This window comes from Lepidothrix coronata, unplaced genomic scaffold (genome assembly GCF_001604755.1).
Source record: "Lepidothrix coronata isolate B3197 unplaced genomic scaffold, Lepidothrix_coronata-1.0 Scaffold322, whole genome shotgun sequence".
Classification (NCBI taxonomy): Eukaryota; Metazoa; Chordata; class Aves; order Passeriformes; family Pipridae; genus Lepidothrix; species Lepidothrix coronata.
The window spans coordinates 420,152-438,368 of NW_016690502.1; the positions used below are offsets into that span (position 1 = coordinate 420,152).

At 39.5% G+C, this 18,217-nt stretch overlaps 1 protein-coding gene across 1 annotated transcript in view; it reads left to right on the forward strand.

The window, feature by feature from the left end:
* Positions 1-308: 308 nt before the first annotated feature.
* The window catches only part of LOC108508890 (beta-mannosidase-like), a gene marked incomplete at its 3' end in the record, with an annotated part of 30,010 nt that continues 12,101 nt past the window's right edge, over positions 309-18,217 (forward strand). The window contains exons 1-6 of the mRNA XM_017838043.1: positions 309-494; positions 9,210-9,304; positions 9,799-9,904; positions 11,819-11,989; positions 14,600-14,723; positions 17,155-17,330. Of these exons, the coding sequence (XP_017693532.1) occupies positions 309-494; positions 9,210-9,304; positions 9,799-9,904; positions 11,819-11,989; positions 14,600-14,723; positions 17,155-17,330 (858 nt within the window). The remainder of the gene's footprint in view (positions 495-9,209; positions 9,305-9,798; positions 9,905-11,818; positions 11,990-14,599; positions 14,724-17,154; positions 17,331-18,217) is intronic.

Below are 18,217 nucleotides of genomic sequence, written 5' to 3' on the forward strand. Positions count from 1 at the left end.
CCCCCCCCCCCAAAAAAAAACCCAAAAAAAAAAACCCGCACTTTCTCTGGCGTGCGTGGGCAGGGTTTTGTGCGAGCGCCCACCGCCGCTCCAGCCAGGGAGGCGGCGGCAGCGCAGCCGCTGCCCCCGAGTCCCCTCAGCCGCCAGGGGTAGGGCCGCTCGCGCGGCCCGGAGACCCGCGCGCAGCCGCGCCCGCTCGCCCTCAGCAGCGCCGACCTTCACTCCTTCCTTCCTCCCTTGCAAGCGCCGCCCCAGCTGTCCGCTCCTGGCGGCCGTGCCGGCTGTGTGAGGGGCGAGCGGGCGCGGCCATGGGCTCCGCGGCGCTTCTGGTGCTGGCGGTGCTAGCGGTGCCGCGGGCGGCGGCCGCGGGCGGCCCGGAGTGGCGCAGCCTGCGGGGGAGCTGGCGGCTGCGCAGCGGGAACGGCTCGGTGTCGCTCCGAGCGGAGGTTCCGGGCTGCGTCCACACTGCGCTGCTCCGCCGCGGCCTCATCCAGGTACGGTTCTCCCGGCGCCCGAGGAGCGCTGCCGAGCCCGCCGCGGGCAGCCGGTCTCGGAGGGCAAAGCCCGCGTGTGAGGAGGTGTCCAGAAGCACGAGTAGAGGCGACCCCCTCGCTCCCCCCCGCCTTCCCCTAACCACGGCTCTGTCCCGGGAGCTGCCGCAGCCACTGCAGGGATTGTTGTTGCTGTTGCTGGTGCAGCGGCCAGGCTTCGTCTCTTGGCCCCGCCAGTGGCAAAGGGGTTCTGTGGCTGCAGTGTCCTCAGTTCCAGACGGGACCAGTGATAGAAATGGAAGCCTGTGCTTTGAAGTGTGTGAGGTTCTGTGGTTTTGGCACGGAACCAAGGTGCTGACAGCAGATACCTGCAATATCCTCACAGCATGTAAGGCAAGTTTACCTACAATGTTTCCTCAAAAGAATGAAACGCTAAACCCACCCTGCTAAAGTTTGACTTGTAGATGTGAGAAGTTTAAGGATTTCAGGAGTTTTAGCCCATTAAAAACCCTTTTAATACTTGCAGAGCATATCAGAACAACTGAGATTATTTATTCCCATACTCCCTAAGGGAAGTATATTCTGAAACACAAGAACAAAACTGTTGAATTTAAAAGACTAATCCCTGCCTTAACACTTTGAAGAAACTTCTCTGCTTCAGTTTATGCCTGTCTCTTTAGTTGTTTAGATTTATGAAAACATAGCGACCACTTTCCTGGACAAATTATCAAAACTGCAGTTGTAGATAGGTAGCAAAGTACTCCGATACCAGCATAAGGTGGTTGTGACTCAGACCTGACAAAAAACATGGGACTAACTGGGTCATTCTTGAAATGAAGTGCCTTTTTAAAAGGAAACATGGAAAGTGAAACGTATACCTGGAACAAGGAAAAGAAAAGAAATAAAATATAGTGAAATTAACAAATTCATCTATAAAACTGATAAATATGGTTCTATACTAGAAAACATAGAGTATTGTCATATGTTGTATACTCATATTATATATGAGTATATAATATTATCCCTCCATTTGCTGTGAGCCCAGTGTTGCAGTTCTTATGCAGCATATGTTTAAAAAATACATTTTGGATGCATGCTTTTTGTATTTTCCTTAATTTTTATCCTTCAGGTTATTATACTGCTCTGCTCTGACTAAAGTTAGAGAGGTAAAAGTAGAAAGTGACGCCACTTTGGGCAGGATAATTTTAGCATTATTCTGTGTTGGCATAGGTTGGGAATCCCAGTACTAATAATAGATTTCAAAGAGTGTCATTGCCAGATAAGAGAAACAGTCAACACTGGAAAAGTAAATACTCTGAGAAGCCACGATGGTCTGTTGCTTCAACATCTGTGTGCTAAGTGACATGATACCTTGGACATTTACAATTTAGGGCTTTTCTAAAGTTTTCAAATGTGCAGTGGTCAGGTAGACTGTACATGGAGAAACAGTGAAGGGAACTGTGCCAGTTTCTCCAATACAAAAGTTGGCAAGGTAAAGCGAACTTTACCTGAGATATTTGGGTGTGCTGGGAGGTGTTGCTGTAAGAAGTGTGAATAATCATCCAGGAGAAACTGTGACCAATGCACTGACTCAGGCTGGCAAGATAATGACGTAATTAAAGACTCACATTTAGCTACTCACATTAAGCACGCTTACAAAGCGAGAAGATGTGATTGCTAATTTAACTGCATTGCTGTAAACTGACTTGTAGTTTTAGTCATTTTGAGCGTCAGTATATTTGGAAATGAGGCTGTGATCATGAACTCTCATGTGCCTGTGCAGAATCCCAAGCCTGCACAGAGGCATGAAAGCTTAGTCAGTACCGGCTGACCAGCAGCACGGGTCTTGCTAATAGGTAGATGGGTGCTTGGCCAATTAAATTGATGATGGTTGTGGTCACTTAGGACATGTTTACATGAATACAAGTAAGAACTTGCTCCAAACGTGCTGGTATGGCCGGGTATGAACCTGCTGTGGACTGGAATCTGTTGCTAAATTGGTGGTGTTAGTAGGCTCAGTCGAGTCGCTGCGTTAACCAAAATACTTCACTGGTGTGGTTGCTTGACCTCTGTGCTGGATGCAACCGGTGTCTGGCTAGTTCCGAGCTCAGAATGAGCTAACTTGTTTCTATGTATAGGTGTGTAACTCAAGGTCAGCTTAAACCCATTCATGCGCAGTTTACAGAAAAAAGCGTTCGCATAAATATTTGCACCAGGATAACTAAATTGTTTTAAAATCATGTTTTTGTTTAAAAGACAGAATGTAGACTGTACCAAAACACAGGAGCAACCTTAGCAGATTTGAAATCTATCACAGATCTTAAATGTACTCAATCCCTGCCACAATAGTTGTAGCATTCTGTAAAGCAACAAACCTGGGTTGTTTGGAGGGAATCAGTGACATCATTCATTACTGCAGTTTGTGGCTTCATGCTGCAAAGGGAGGCCCAGCTGTTTGTCCTGAGGTTTCTTTATTGCAGTGATGGATATGACCAAAGGTTTTCAAATGCAGCTGACTAAAATTGTATTCCTAGTTATACAAAAGCATACACACTGCCTTAACTTTAGAGGCACAGAGCACTGATCTATTTCTTCAGAGTTCATTATCTCTGGAAATTAGCCCTTTTTGGGGTTTTGTCAAGTCTAGAATTAGGAGTTTAATTACAGGTGCCTAAATACAAAAGTTTTGGTTTTGAGTATTTTTTTCATTTACTCCTTTTGCTCTTCACCGTGGAATGTAGGATTTTTATTCATTGTATGGAAGATATCACTTTACCAGCAACCCAAAAGCTTTCTGCTTGTAATCAAAAGTGAAGATTGGTCTGAAAAGCTGTACCAGGAAATAGGAGAACAAAGCTAGTGGGAACAAAATGATTCTGGGTGGCAGGACCCATATGTTCAGTGACCTAGTGAAATCTGTGTGCTGTTTTTCTGTGTTCTTTGCAAATGGCAAATAGTACTGCATCCTTTACTGCTGTATCCGTGGGATTTTTAATGAGTTAGCACCCAAAAGAGAAATTTAAAGCAAAATTTGGGAGGGCCTACTCCAGCAATGTAGCTTAGTGGGCATCTCAAAAATGAGGGGAAGGAGGGTAGCAAGGGTAAGCTGCTGTATATTAAGCCTGTAAAATGTGTCTTAGGTTGCAAGAGTAGGCTGCAAGCAATTTATTTATCAGTATGTGGTTCATTTCAAATTTAGGTCGATGCACAAACTGTTTTTGCAAAGGGATGCTGTAGCTGATTGCGTGTCTGCAGCCTTACTTTAATCTGCTGTGCAGGCCATACACTTGAATTGAAAAACATCTCTCTGACACGGAAGGTTCATTACTCATCTCTCTGGATCCTCTTAGCATTTGTTCTAGAGATATCTTTACTCTGGCTCATAAAATATACATTGGATGAAGACATCTTTCTGAATGCAGCAAATACACATATCTTAGAAAATGTGCTTGGGGAAGATACTTTTGAGTTTTCTACCGAAGTATTATTTTCTTCCATGTTCAACCAACGTACTTCAAATGCTGGATTAACTATGACTGAAGCAGGAGATAGCATCAGAGTATGTGTTTGGCTTGGTACTTTTAATAAAATTTCATTAGAATTCTGTAGCTGTTAGTACTATTTACGTGCAAAATTTAAAAAAAATACATGAGAAATGCACATAAAGCAGGGTAATAGTCACTTGAATAAAGTTAGTGCAAAGCTTGACTACGAATGCACACATTTTACAAACTTGCAGCAAACCTATTGCTAACCCTACAGCTCTGGAAAAAGATTTGCTGAAAAGCCATTTGGTCTGAAGATTTTACTTTTGACCACTGTCAGTGTAGTGTTTTCTTTCAGGCACTGTTCTGGTAAGCAATATGTATCCACAGGTAACTTGCACATAGATCTGTGTGCTAGAAGTAGGCATCCTCTGCCATGTACTGTCTCAAGTCCTGCATGATGCCATTTCTTGCTGGCCAGTAACTCCTGTAAAGTTTCAGTTCTGATGAATGTGAGTATTGTTTTCTTATCTGCCAGCCATTGCATTCCTATATAAGGCTGTTTTTTCCTATTAGCAGTCACTTTGATTTGTAAAGAACTATTATGAAGGGTCTGCAACTGTGATGCTTATACAGGGGCTGGATAACACTGTATTTTCTGGCCCTTTAGGCAACAAGGGCATGCACTTGACACAGAAGGTTACAGTGGTCTTGGTCATACTTGGATATTAAAATATTTGAAGAGACAGAAATTTATGGATATCAGCTGATAGTTCTGCATTTCTGGAAAGTAGTGTATAATTTCTGTAGCTTGTTCTACATTTTTATAAAATATGCTGTTGTGTGTTTTCTGACACGTTGTTATAACTTAGATTTTTCAGAGCAAGTCAGGTAACAATTCCATTTGGTATTATATGGTTCTGTCAGGTTAAATGACATTCGTTGATGAAATAGTTGATTAATATATTATTTTCCATTGAAATATAGATGCTCTGCTAAACTATGGGAATTTATGAGGAGTGTTCAAAAGCCTTAGTGAAACTTAGGATAAATATTAAAGAGTACTTAAGTTTTTCTTTCAAGTCAGTTTAAGCTTGTGATGTTAAAACCAATAAAGGTTATAGTGGTCTGTTAAATACAGTAAGGTATCCAAATAATGCTAGTAGTATTTGGCCTAGTGTTCAGCTATAACACGTTTTGAACATTGACAGTTTTACTGCTTTCTGAGAGTAACTACTCAAAATCAATTACTTTAGGATGAACTTCAAAACTCATGTTCTGAGAATACGATCCATTCATCACTACTGTTAGTCAGCTTGACTTCAAGCTGTAAATATGTGAAACTGGGCTTGCTGAAAATTGTATAAATGTCCTGACTTCTATCACTTGCAAGGAAGGAGTGCATGGATATAGATATCTTAGCTATTTAGCTTCCAGTCTGAAGTCAGCAACAGCAGAATCATTACACTATAAATCATGAAACATCACTTGCAAGTTTTATTTTGGTAAATTGTTACACCATCAGGATTTTCTTATGGTGTACATCATAAAAAATCATCAGAGTTAATTTATGAGAGAAAAGCATGAAAGGTGACTTCAAATTAGACCATGACAAAAGCAGGATAAGGCAAAGGAATCTCTTTTTTTCTCTCTTTATTATATTTCATTTTATTACACACAGTTTTCCTGCCTGGATACAGCTGACTCTGTCTGGTGTCATTCAGCTGTTTGTGTCATGCTCCCCAAAACTCCTGGTTCGCGGGGGCCTGGAAAAGGCCCTTCTCCAGGCCAGGGTGTGCCTGGCACCACTTGCTCACTGGGGCTTGGAACTTTAATTCTGCTGTGTTCGTGTCTCATCCATTTCCTGCTTAGCAGGAGAAGCTCTCAGCTCATGCCACTGTAGCTTTCAGATATCCCCTTAAAATCATTGTAAGGAGAAGCTTCCATCTAGGCACTTGGCAGTGCCTTCATTGTAGTGCTGCCAGTGCTTTTGAAGTCCTGCTGATATCCTGTTATCCGACCTGGAAATTGCTTCCTTTTGATGATCTGTAGCAGGGCTTTTTACCTCATCTTAGCAGGTGATTTGCTGCTTGCTTACAGCGTGGAAGCTGGGGGCAGAGAACAAACAGGCCAGCAGCTTGAATGGTTCAGATTTCTTTCCCTAATTGCAGGGAGCAGGAAAATGCAAGGCTGACGCGTTTGATGGGATCTAAAAATAGCTGTAGTTGACTCCACCCCTCTATGACTTGCTTCCAGGAACACACTGAGCTGTTGAGCTATTGAATGTGAAGTATATTTAATAGATGCACAGTCTATATCCTATCATCTTTCAAATTCTACTTGTGCCTTTAAGTGTTTTAAATTTGTCTTTTTTTTTTTTTAATTCACTTTTCTGAAATAAACCTTTAATTTTGATGTGAGCTGATTTAATGTGAAATGCAATTCTGTTTCAGAAAAATCCAGACAATTTGACTTCCACAGGTACATCTTCCAGCACTTGGAACATCTTCCAGCATTTGGAACAGTTGTATTTAGTAGTGAAAAAGTCAATAATCTCACAAGTCTATTGGAAAAGTAGTTTTGCTTTCTTAGAAGACTTTGTTCTGGTCATGCATTTCTCCTGAACCTGGAGGATTGTCTTAAAAGCATTGCTTGAACATTGCCACATGACTGATTTTACAACAAGCAACATTTGTCATGCCAAAAATGACTAATCAGTACTAACATTTAACAGCTTTGCTGTGTGATATATAAGCTGTTTTACAGGTTATGCAGGAGTGGTATCAGTAAGCTGTTAAGTTTTGTGTAAAGGTACAGAGAACTATGAGTTTTCCATCCAAAAGGGTGGATGTCTGTGATTAAGAAACAGTACTCAGAAAGGCTAATTAGCACCTTCTACCACACATATTTTAGCAGTCAGTGCATTTCTTGATGGTTGAAAGCTTTAGATAGTAAAGAAGAAAGCTCCTTCAGGAAAAAGGATTTGCAGTACACTCTGAAATTTAAACAAGCTGCTCTGTTGGTAAACTCCTGTAAGAGCCCATTCGAGGTTGATTTCTGCCTCTGATGAAGTATTCCTACATTTCTCTTTGCTGCTTGACAGCCAGTTTTTTGTGTTTTGCAGAAGGCAGGACTTTCTTCATTAACATCTCGATATCCATGCATTTGTGGGAGAGAGATGGTGCAGGTTTCTCTAATGCATCTTTGCCTAGGTACTGATGTAGGTTGTTTGACCATTAACCAAATGGCTTTACAGTCTGCTGCTGATAGTGCATTTACAACTTACATCTCTGGCCTTTTATTAAATATTTCACACATAACAAAAGCAATGATTGAAATTTAACATGCACATTTTTCAAAGCATTTTTCCAAACCTTAAATAAAATAGTATATAATGTCAAATATAATGTATATATATGTAAATGTATATAAGATAGTATATAATGTTAAAGCAAACCAGTTGTTAAAAATGTGCTTTTTAAGTACATATGGTTGCTTTTCATGGTCTGTGACATTTGTTGCTTGCCTTTCATTGAATATGATGATCTCAGTGGAATTTCTTTTATGAACCTAAATTTTGCATTTTACTATGCATTTATTAGCCTTTAATTTTACATCTTAATAAAAGTCTGAGATTATTCCCCAATACATTTTGCATGTAAAAGTAATGGTATGAATATTTTTAAATTCAGTAGTTGTTCTGGTAAGCTCATGATGACTTAACTTCTAGACAATACCTTGTATGTACAGAGTTCACAGTTTTACTGAAGCGACAAGACCTTTCCATTTTGAATCTTCCCTTGTAGTAAGAAATTTTATTGATAGCGCATAGCATGTAGAGGCAAGATGATAACTTTCCCTCTGGATGGGCTCAAGGAATGATGTATTGCTGTAGGACTCCAGAGGGGACTGTGCTGCTGAGGACAGTGACTTAGATGTTACAATTTTGCTCTGCTATGCTTTGTGGTATGGTTTGTGCTTATATTACAGAATTCGGCCCTGTTAGTTGTAAAACAAATATGAGGTATGAAACAATTGTTTTCAGAAAATTGCAAATCCAAAGCATCATGGCTATCTATACTGATTCCTGAAATAGGGAGAAAAATTTAGCTTCAGCAAGTAGGAAAAAAAAAAGCTGGGCAGGTTTTCTTCAGTGTGAATTTGAATATTCAGGGCAGGTAGTTAAACGGTGTTGGTACTGTAGAACACTCATATCAAAGCAAACCTTAATGCAGCTGCCCTCTCCCTCAGCTGGGTTTGAGTCATGTAGTCCAGAAGAGACTGGTCTTTGTTTTGGGAAGGCAGTTCAGCAGTGCAGCTGCTGCAGAGGATTGAACTGAGCTGTCAGTCAGTGACCCGGATACCTGTGCTCTGACATGAGATATGAGTCTGTACCTTTCTGCTGCCTCTGTTCAAGGTGCAAGGCCGGGGGTTGTCAGGTCCTCGTAACTGATTCCTTCAACCAAGGTGAGGGATGTCATGACCCACCATAAGGTAATAAATACAGCGTGAAGCCTAAAAGGTCGAGGACGTGGCTTAGACCAACTGTGCCTTTTATTCCTCCTGGGAAGTGTGATTCAAGGGAAGAGGGCAGATTTGGCATTAATGTAGTGCTGTTCTCAAAAGTAGTCATTTAAGTTTTATACCAAAACCAAAATTGTGTTGCTTCTCCTTCTTCCCTTTCTCCGTCCCTCCATATATAACAATTTCATTTAGCCTCACCACAACAAGACTAGTTGACAAGAAACAACTGGAGTATTTGTAGTTATTTTAAACTAGAGATTTGTTCACTGCTGTCCCTAGAGGCCTAAAATGCTGTTTCTTTGCCTATTAAAATCCTATTAGTCTTACTTTCTCCACCATTATGAGGGTGATCATGTTTCTGTTCCTCTCATTAAGTCACAAGCTATCTTGATTTACTAGTTAAATTCCAAACCAGTAATTTCTTGTGTAAGAACAAATCCCGCTACCTCTAATTCGAGTATAAATGATTATAGCAAACAGGGTTTTGACCTATATAAGTAAAGCTAAATATTACTAAAGCATTACTTTCATATATTATTTCAGAGGTGAAAAGGAATATCTGGACTAACTAACTAAGGTGGATTTTGCATTTGCAGACTGTCTGAAATAAGAAGTGTTCATCTAATGGATATTATGATGCTTTTCATATAGTAACTATTCACTATTACTAAATGAGTCTTGTAATTTTCTTTTTTTGGTCTGTTACTAGGATCCATACTATAGATTTAATGATGTGATGTACAGATGGATCTCATTAGATAACTGGACTTACAGCAGGACATTTAAAACTCCTTTTGACATCAGGTATGCAGTAAAGATATGTCTAAAATAGTTCTGTGCCATCATTCATGCAGAATTGCAAATTAATCCATCAGCTCAAAATCTGCTTAATATTTTTGTGTCTAAAAAAACAAGTTATGCAATCATGTGTAGTTGCAAAACTGTTGCTACATAACACTTCAGTTGTTGCTTTTTCCTTTTTTAAAATTAATTGTTAAAAATTACTTATGAATTGTCAACTGAGAAAGTATAATACTTCGGCTAATTGGAAGCCATCCCATCTGATATCTGCTGTGTATGTGAACATGCTGTGTTGTAGACTTGAGCTACTTCAGCTGTCATCTTAATTTGACTGTTTAAAGATATAATGTAGCCACACTGAGTCAAATGTTTCTGGAGGTAGCTGAGGCAAATGCTGCTGAAGATAATGGTGATATACGTTTTTATATTGTCTATCTACTGTATTTGTTAATGCTAGGTATTCTAACAGTTTTTCACATATGTGTTATCTTCTGTAGAAAGTGGCAGAAAGTGAATTTGGTTTTCGAGGGAGTAGATACAGTAGCACAGATCCTGCTCAACAATGTCACTGTGGGGAGAACAGACAACATGTTTAACAGATATGTAAGTAATGTGTTTATTTCTGAAGGTGCTTCTGTTTTTTCTCCAAAGGTCTTTTGTTCTGAGCACTTTCAGTGCATTAAAATACGCATAAAAATAGGTGCTTGGACGCAGGCAGTGTTGACCTGAAGACTGCCTGTATAATCAGATAAATGTTAGAAAGAGAAGTGCACTTACCTTTTCAGTAGCAACAGCGTCATATCTAAAGGTAAATGTGTCTTGTCCTAAATGAGAGGACCAATGCAAGAGGATCAATTCAGCTAATAATATGTCTTGCTTCTTGGGATCTGTCCCAGCTCCAAGAAAACCTAAGCTTAAATCTGTTATATTAGCTGTAAATCTACTTACTGATTGGTATTAGAATGGTTTACATGTGAATACTGCAGTGAAAATGCACGTGTTTTAAAGCCTTTTTAAGTGTTTCCATGCTTTTGTTTTTTAAACAAGGTGGTTTATTTTTAATGTTGCACTTTTGATGACATTGACTTGCATTTTTGAGCTTAACCTATGTCAGCATAAGAGTATTCATCATGGAATGATCTTGAGAGTGGCAAAAACATTCAGACTGATTGTATAGCTTTAAAATATAAAATTATTGTGGTACTAACATAAGGAACAATCCTTACTTTTCTCTTAAAAGAATAAAAAAATTAAGAGTTAAAGGAAGAACAGTAGTGGAATAACTGAATGACAAATAAAATCTGGTGTCTACCTGTCTCAGCATTTACCATTCTGGCAGGTTTTATTGTAGAAGCATTGGGCTGAGACATGAGATGGATTCTGCCACCTGGGTCTGTGTGACCTGGGACAAACCACTTAGTTTAGCTTTGACTTAGTTTTACCATCAGTGAAATAAGACATTTCATAGAGCTTTTACAAAATTGTAATTATTTACTATTCGGAGAGTATCTAAATGTTTGCCATTAGCAGGCTCTGTACAGTTGGGAAATGGCATTATTTTGTCCATATTTCTGTGACATCATTTTGTCTCAGATTGTAACAGTTCATAAAATGGCCTTCACTGTAAAATCAGAGTGTACCACATTAAATTGAGTCTGATTACTGTGACCCAGACTGCTGCTTTGTTCACCTGTTCCACGTGGCAACAATGTCTGCAGGAAGAACTCGCTGAAGGCTCTAAATGGAGGAATACTATTTGCTTTGTAGTCTTCTGCTCTGTGCTACAGATATAAGTCATGCTGGCTGGGCTGCCCCCAGGTTGAAGAGATTGCCAAGACTTGGCTCATCACAAATGAACACTGTGAGGAATAAATGCATATTAGCCACTGGAACCATATTAGCACAGGATAATTCTGAAATGGAACATTTCTCCTTCTGTCCAGCCACACTGAAGGGGATTTTGTGACCCACTGAGGAAGCCCCAGATGCTTCATTTGGTGCTGGCATAGAATGTGTGTCTGTAAATTTTGGGGATGAGAATGCAGGTTGCACGAAATACAGCTTTGCAGCATTCACAGACAAGGCAGCTCAGCCTTGCAGTAGATGAGTTGGCAGCACAGTATGAGTTGGAAGGACTCTTGTATAGACCAGATTTCTGAGTTGTCTCTCTGAAGATGCAGATGAGTTCTGGATGAGGAAGGAAAAGATTCTCTTGCTGTCCTTGTCCTTCAAGCACTTCTGTGTGCAAGCAGAGTGCTACAGCTGGCAGTGAGAGCTTGGTATGAGGAAAGTGGTTTGCCCAGAAACAACTCTTTGAGTCTAAAATGCTACTGTGTATTTTGGGGTTTTTTTAGCTTAAGAAGTAGCTTTTCCTTCAAAACCGAAGCATGTTTAGACTGTACTTCAAATGCCTTTGAATAATAGATGTATGGTATTAAAATCCCAATGTAACAGTGATTTTCAATCACATAAATAAATGTCAGCGCTGTAATGATTTTGTTCTGTTATTTGTCCTAGAGCTTTGATATCACCAGCGTGATCAAGGAGGTCAATTTTGTTGAAGTCCGTTTCTTGTCGGCCGTTTCCTATGCAGCAGAGCAGAGCAGGTGTCACAAAGCTTACAGCATCCCCCCCGCCTGCCCTCCACCTGAGCAGAAAGGAGAGTGCCATGTGAATTTTATCAGAAAGGTGGGGGCACAATTGTCTGTCTCTGACTTCAGGCTTGGAAAGAGGAATGCACCGTGTGCTGTCCTTACAGTTGTATTCTGAAACCTGCAATGTCATTTTATAAGTAGAACATATTTTGTATTGCAGCTTCCTTCTCATGTCCCCCCTAGAAACCTTTAATCTAGCATGTTGATAATACAATAGGCATAAGAAGGCCAGGCTTCAAATCTGAGATTGTTTAAAAGGCTATTTTCATCAAGGAGTCAGCAAGGAGACTTGCTGCTAAGAGAGCGGGATAGTTTTGGGAAATGTGCAATCATTACATTTTGATCCACTGGGTGGGTTTAGCAGTGTATGCTGACAATAGAGTTCACTGTTGCAAATACCAATGTGTATTGCCAAGGCTGTAAAAATCTCAGCCAAGCAGCTTTGTGAGTGTTTACTGTTGCTCATGTGCTGTGCTATTTATACTGGGCAGCTCTGGCATGTCCCAAGAAGTGTTATCTAACAGGGAACCTGTTCTCATTAGTGTTGAAAAGTGTGACTTATAAGTACATATTCAGTGAAAATGAATGAAGCTCAGAAACTTTGATTTAAGACATGACTTTGTTGCTATTAAAATTTATCAAACAAGATGCTCCTCTTGTTTGAGAAGCATCTTGTGTATTTCTATTAGCTTGGCAGCAGATAGAAGCAATGGCTAGATGATCTTATTTTGGAATTTTTCTTTTTTGGTGTCTTTTCAGGTTTGTCTCCACTTTAATGCCTTTCTTGTTAGTTATTTTAAATCTTTTTAATAAAGTCTTTTTAGAGCCTCCTCAAAAAGTGACTAGAATCCTGTTAATCTAAACCTGGATGTAATTTCCTTTACAATTTGTAAACATGGACTCTGTGTTGTGCTGGAAAGATCCTTTAGGATTAAGATATTGTCTTTATTTCTACTTGCTGCTACTTTTATTTTCACTACATTTTGGAAAGTTTGTTAATTCTTCTGAGTCCAGTGTGTTTCTTAGAAATCAGTGTGAGGAGAAGCTTGGGAGGAAGAAGGCCTTAAACAGCTGTAGTCTTATTTATAGAGCGAAAGGGGCCAGGAATGATTTTACGCTTCACTGAACTATACCTTTAAATTTGTAAGAAGATACCCTAGTGGTTTTTCTCAAATGAGTTGTTTGACTGTACTTGGAAGCTGCTCCAGAAATTTCCAGAAATGTTCTGAGTTCCATGTATACGGTAACAACAGCAGCTATGTGGCATTAAAAAGTAAACAAACATACTAGGACATTTCTAAAGTAAGCTGGATTGCTGTCTGAAAGTAATGGAAAGCTCTTTATACATTTCGGGTGCAGTATTAAGTGCAGTAAACTTACCTAAAACTGAACAGGGTTTGTGGCAGAACACAAGCCTGTCATTGGTAATGTACTTCAGTGATACAAGCGTGTTGTTTTTATGACACACTGTTTCTGATAGCGGTCTCTGCAGTGTTATTGGTGAAACCTGACAATCTGCCAGTGATTTGTTAGTTAGTTTTTTTCTAAAGGGAAAATTGCTTTCAATTGGCCTTTTTTTCTAAGAATATGCTCTCCCTGGTTTTGCGTTTGAAATAGGTACAGCGTTTCCTTCCTGGAAGGCTCTTTTGCAATTTGATAGGCAGGCAGGCGGACTGTAGAGATGCAAGGGATAGGCCAGACTTGTGCAATGTGGCTTGCCCAAATTAGTATGCCTCGGCTGTAAGTTATTAGTCTCTAAATTTAGAACTGTGTGTCACTGTACAAGACGTTAGGAGATCTATTGTATTTGCTTTGGGGCTGGGGCTGTGTGAAACTTGGAGGGCAGCTGAATAGATGTCGTCAAGGGATTTGTTAACTAGAGGTCTGACCAGGTTTGAAAACAGCTAAATGGAAATTAGTGTAGGTACCTCTCTGCCTGACCAGCATTTTATAATTCTGACAGTTATTCTGATGTTAGAACCTGAACTAAGCTACTTCTCAAGCATGGTTTTGTTCCCTTTGTTTTTGTATAAGAGAACCATAAAAAGGGGAGAAACAGCGAACATGACTGAACTACACAAACACACCAGACATATGCATCTCTTTTCTTGTACTAAACTGTGGTGTTACTACTAAAAATAGGAGATAAAGTATTTGTGATACAGTTTTTAATTTGATACTGTTCTTTTAGAATACTGTAACATTTCTAACCATCAGTTTTCTGCCTCATTTGTCTTTTAGGTGTACAATTAAATACTGACATTACAAACTAAGATAATTCATAGTTAAATTGAGAGTAATCTGCTGGATTTTTAATTTTATCTTTACTGTTTGTTTTGTTGTTTTTTCCAAATGGTGTGCTAAGTAATACAAAATTTCAGTAATACAAAATTTCTCTGTACATGGATGTTTAATACCAAATTTAATTTTTTATATACTGAAAAATAGGTAATAGCAGCAGAGTTCTGGTCAAGAAATGAGAAAAAATATACTGTAGGCTCTTCTGGATTTATGGAAATTGGAAAACTTCTTTTAGTGCATGCCAATATTTTATTCCTAGATAGCAAATGTCTTTTGTTTCTGGCACAGTATCAATGTCCATGTGAAAAATAGGCAATTGTAACATAATCATGCTGTATTCCAGGAGCAGTGTTCATTTAGTTGGGACTGGGGCCCTTCTTTTCCCACTCAAGGAATCTGGAAAGATGTTAGGATTGAAGCCTATGACCATTACCACCTGATTTACTTTTCTTTAACTCCTTTCTTTGGTAAGTCTTGTTTTTATTATTGTTTCACCTTTGGAATAAAAACCATTTTATTCTTAAGCTTAATGAACTGTCATTTTAGGAAAAGTTCTGTTGGGGTTTTTATGACTTTGTATGTAGTTCCTACCACAGCACACCTTTCTAGGTTTTGAAACAGTACTTCAGTACAAACAATAGCAATTAAAAATGATAGAATTTAGAATATTTTTTTTTTGCTTGAGGGTCTCCAAATAACTGCAGAAGTAAATGTGTAGTATAGCTGAGGTTAGAACCTGTTCTCCATAGTTTTGAAAAATTTCTTTTTTATTGGCATGTGTTTTCACCAAGACTCCCAGTAAATGTCTCACTTTTGTCACACTTTCGTTTAAAACAAAGGCAAAGCTGCTGTGGGAATTTAGTTTTGTGTTGGAAAGACAAATGCACAGTGAGCTCAGTTTCAAGAGTGCCGAGTTTTCAGGACACAACATGAAGTCTGAGAGAGAAAAGCAGTCGTGCTATGCAAGGATAATTTGTTAAGGCTGCAATTTGAGAGGATGGCCTCCTGCATTCCTGCTACCTAACTTACCAAACCGGTTTTCTCTCTTGCTGTGGTCTCTGATTTTCCTCTCCTTTGTCCTGAAGATCATTTCGGCTGAGGAAAAGTGGTTAATTTTCTGTTGAAACTTTCTGCAAACAGTAATATGCCCCACTGTAGACCACCCACGTGCTTTCTTTCACTGTGGAGCACAGTCTTCAGTGGAGTAAGGGCTAGCATGAGTTCTCTGTACTGGGTTGAATTTCAGCCCTTGGGAATAGGTTTGTTGTGTATGAGTAAAAGAGGAAGACATCACTCCATGGCTGCTTTTAAAGCTTCCTGAAATAGCTGCAGGTCTTAGCTAGATTTAACGTGATTGGAATTTCCATGGAAAGCCCCAGCACAGACTGTGCTGCTCTCTAAAATTTAGTTAAAGTCTGTTCTGGTCCCTCCCACATTCCCACAACTCCACCTTCTGGTAGGTAAAATCTTGCTCTCTGGGTAAGTGGAGAGAGCAAACCTCTTTCATTTAGCAAGAGAGTGGTTTGGAACAGGAGCGAGAGCTTATTAGTATTCAAAATAATAACCTTTGAAAAAGGAAGAGTAAATGAATGACCTAAATTTAAGTTGCATATGTACTTTTATTGCTTGTCAGATTTGGTGTCATTTGACTCAGTCTTTTGACCACTGAGTCTGCAAAAGATTCACTGTACTTGATTTCTCTGCCTAGGCTCCACAGTTCATGCAGTTAAGGATGGGCTTAAATTTCCATATGCCTTTGGAGGGCAGGGAAGATGCGCTGTAATGGAAGACCCTTGTGGGGTGGGGTTTTTTTTAACCCTTTCAACATTTCTGAAAATTGGTCTTCCCTGGCTAATGCTGGATGTAATATAAACTTGGGAACTCAATCATTGCTCTTCATTCCACAAAAGACACTGAAAATTGCACCAGGGCTGAATGTAATTCTTTGCTTTTGGAGGGAGCTCTCTTTCTCTCCTGCAGGAAGGAGAGCTAGAGTATATAAATGAAAAGAGGAAGTACGTGATTAGAAGTTTGGGTATACAAAATACATCTTAGTTCTAGGTTTCCTTGTTTTCTGTTTTATTTGCTTTTGCTTATATGTTAATCAGTAATATTTGAAGTATAGGATTAGCCAGACTGTGTTTGTAGCTACACAATTAAATTGTGGAAGTTAATGGGAAATTTACACATAAAGCTTGAGTACCCTTGATCCTGTCTTGCCTTATTCAGTAAGCTCTGTAAAGGAGAGAATCCTCTGAAGTAACTGTAGAGAGATCTCAGGGAAGTCATTAATTGGTTTCCTCCACCACACACTGGTGGCAGAAGGGACATAAAAATATAGCCCATCAAGTCTAGACACAGTGGGCCCAATTCATCCCCAGCATAACTCCATTCATTTTGTTTAGTGACTCTGGGATGAATTCAGCTCGTTTTCTGTTAATACTGTTTTTGTTTCATTGACAAAAGTGATTGTACTGGCTTGTGATTACGATCTTTCCCAAAGAGTACCATGTTCATATGAGTGCTGACTAAAAGCAAATATGATGTCTGTTGGAGTTGGTGGGAAAAAAATCCTTCCTAATGAAGTGACTGATGTCAAGGTTTCTGAGTTTTGTACAGAACTCTGGAAAAAACCCTGGATGGCTTTCAAATAATAAAAAAAAAAAGAGTTAAGAAACATAAATCATATGGCATCGTTCTCTTCCAAGTTGGCAAATGTAAACACAGATGTCAAATGCACTAAACAAGCATTAACCTTGTAGGTCTGGTTCAAAGATGGCCTGAAAATTGTTAGATTTAATCTTAGGTATTTGAATTTTTTCTTTGATGAGAGATCACGTTAACTATTAAGTATATAAACATAACTATTAAATTCAAATTTTTCTCCCCTTTACTTAGTAAAAAGTACGCAGCAGTGGTGTCTTGAAATTGAGTCTGTTTTTGAGGTAGTCAGCTCCAAGCCAATTCCAGGTCGTGTGATGGTGAACATTCCCAAATTGCAAACGCAACAAACATTCACTGTGAAGCTTCAGCCTGGAGAAGGCAGCATTGTGCTGCTTGTAAACATCAACAAGGTAAGGAGGTGTGTGTGAAAAGCTATCCAGCTGCAAAATGTTTCCCCTGGTTTCCAGTGTGTCTTTCTGCCTCTGTGCCAGTTTTAGGCCTCCCTCCCATTCCTTGCTGTGTTCCTGACTTTCAGCAACAGTTCTGTACCCCTTACAGGATAGGAGAACAGTTCTTTTCCTTTCTAAAAACTGTTTTATGTTGAGATGTGTAGCTCAATGTCAAAAAGATGATGAAGCCTTAAAAATAAAATCACATCATCGCTGGCCACTGTTAAAGGGGCTATTTTGAGGTATTTAGGTAGATAACCTTTGGATAGCCTGTGTCACTTCACTGGCAGCAGGTGTCTCACATGCAGTTGTTTACTGGACCAACTGGGATTAGAATATACTACAATATGCACGGCTCTCCCAGGAGAGAGAGGAAACATTCTTCAAACCTCTCAGTAGACACTCTTTCAGGTAAATAAAAGAGTCCTATAAAGAACTTGTCTGGCAATGATGTTGGCTGAAAATTGTGTGGAGTAGTACTTCCTTACACTGGTTTGTAGTCCTTTGGATAGGCAAAATTCATGAGGAGTTTTGGACCATTGAAGGATGCTCTAAGGAAGAGACAAGTCAATTGAAAAATTGATGAATTTGGTACACACCTCAGTGCTGAAAGAGGAAAGAATTGGTTTGCTTGCCTTCAGAGGGTGCTGGGAAGCTGTCTTGTGGTGGACTTAGTTCACCAGCATTATTTAACTTTTATAAAATTTGTTGCTTTTGTTTTTTTAGAAACTGTTGAGTTTTATCATACAGGTATAATTAAGGAATCGATTCCCAGCCCCCGGGCAGATGGAGCTCGTTAGCCCTGTAAGGCAATCCATCTAAGAGAAGGTCACTCTAAACAAACCTAC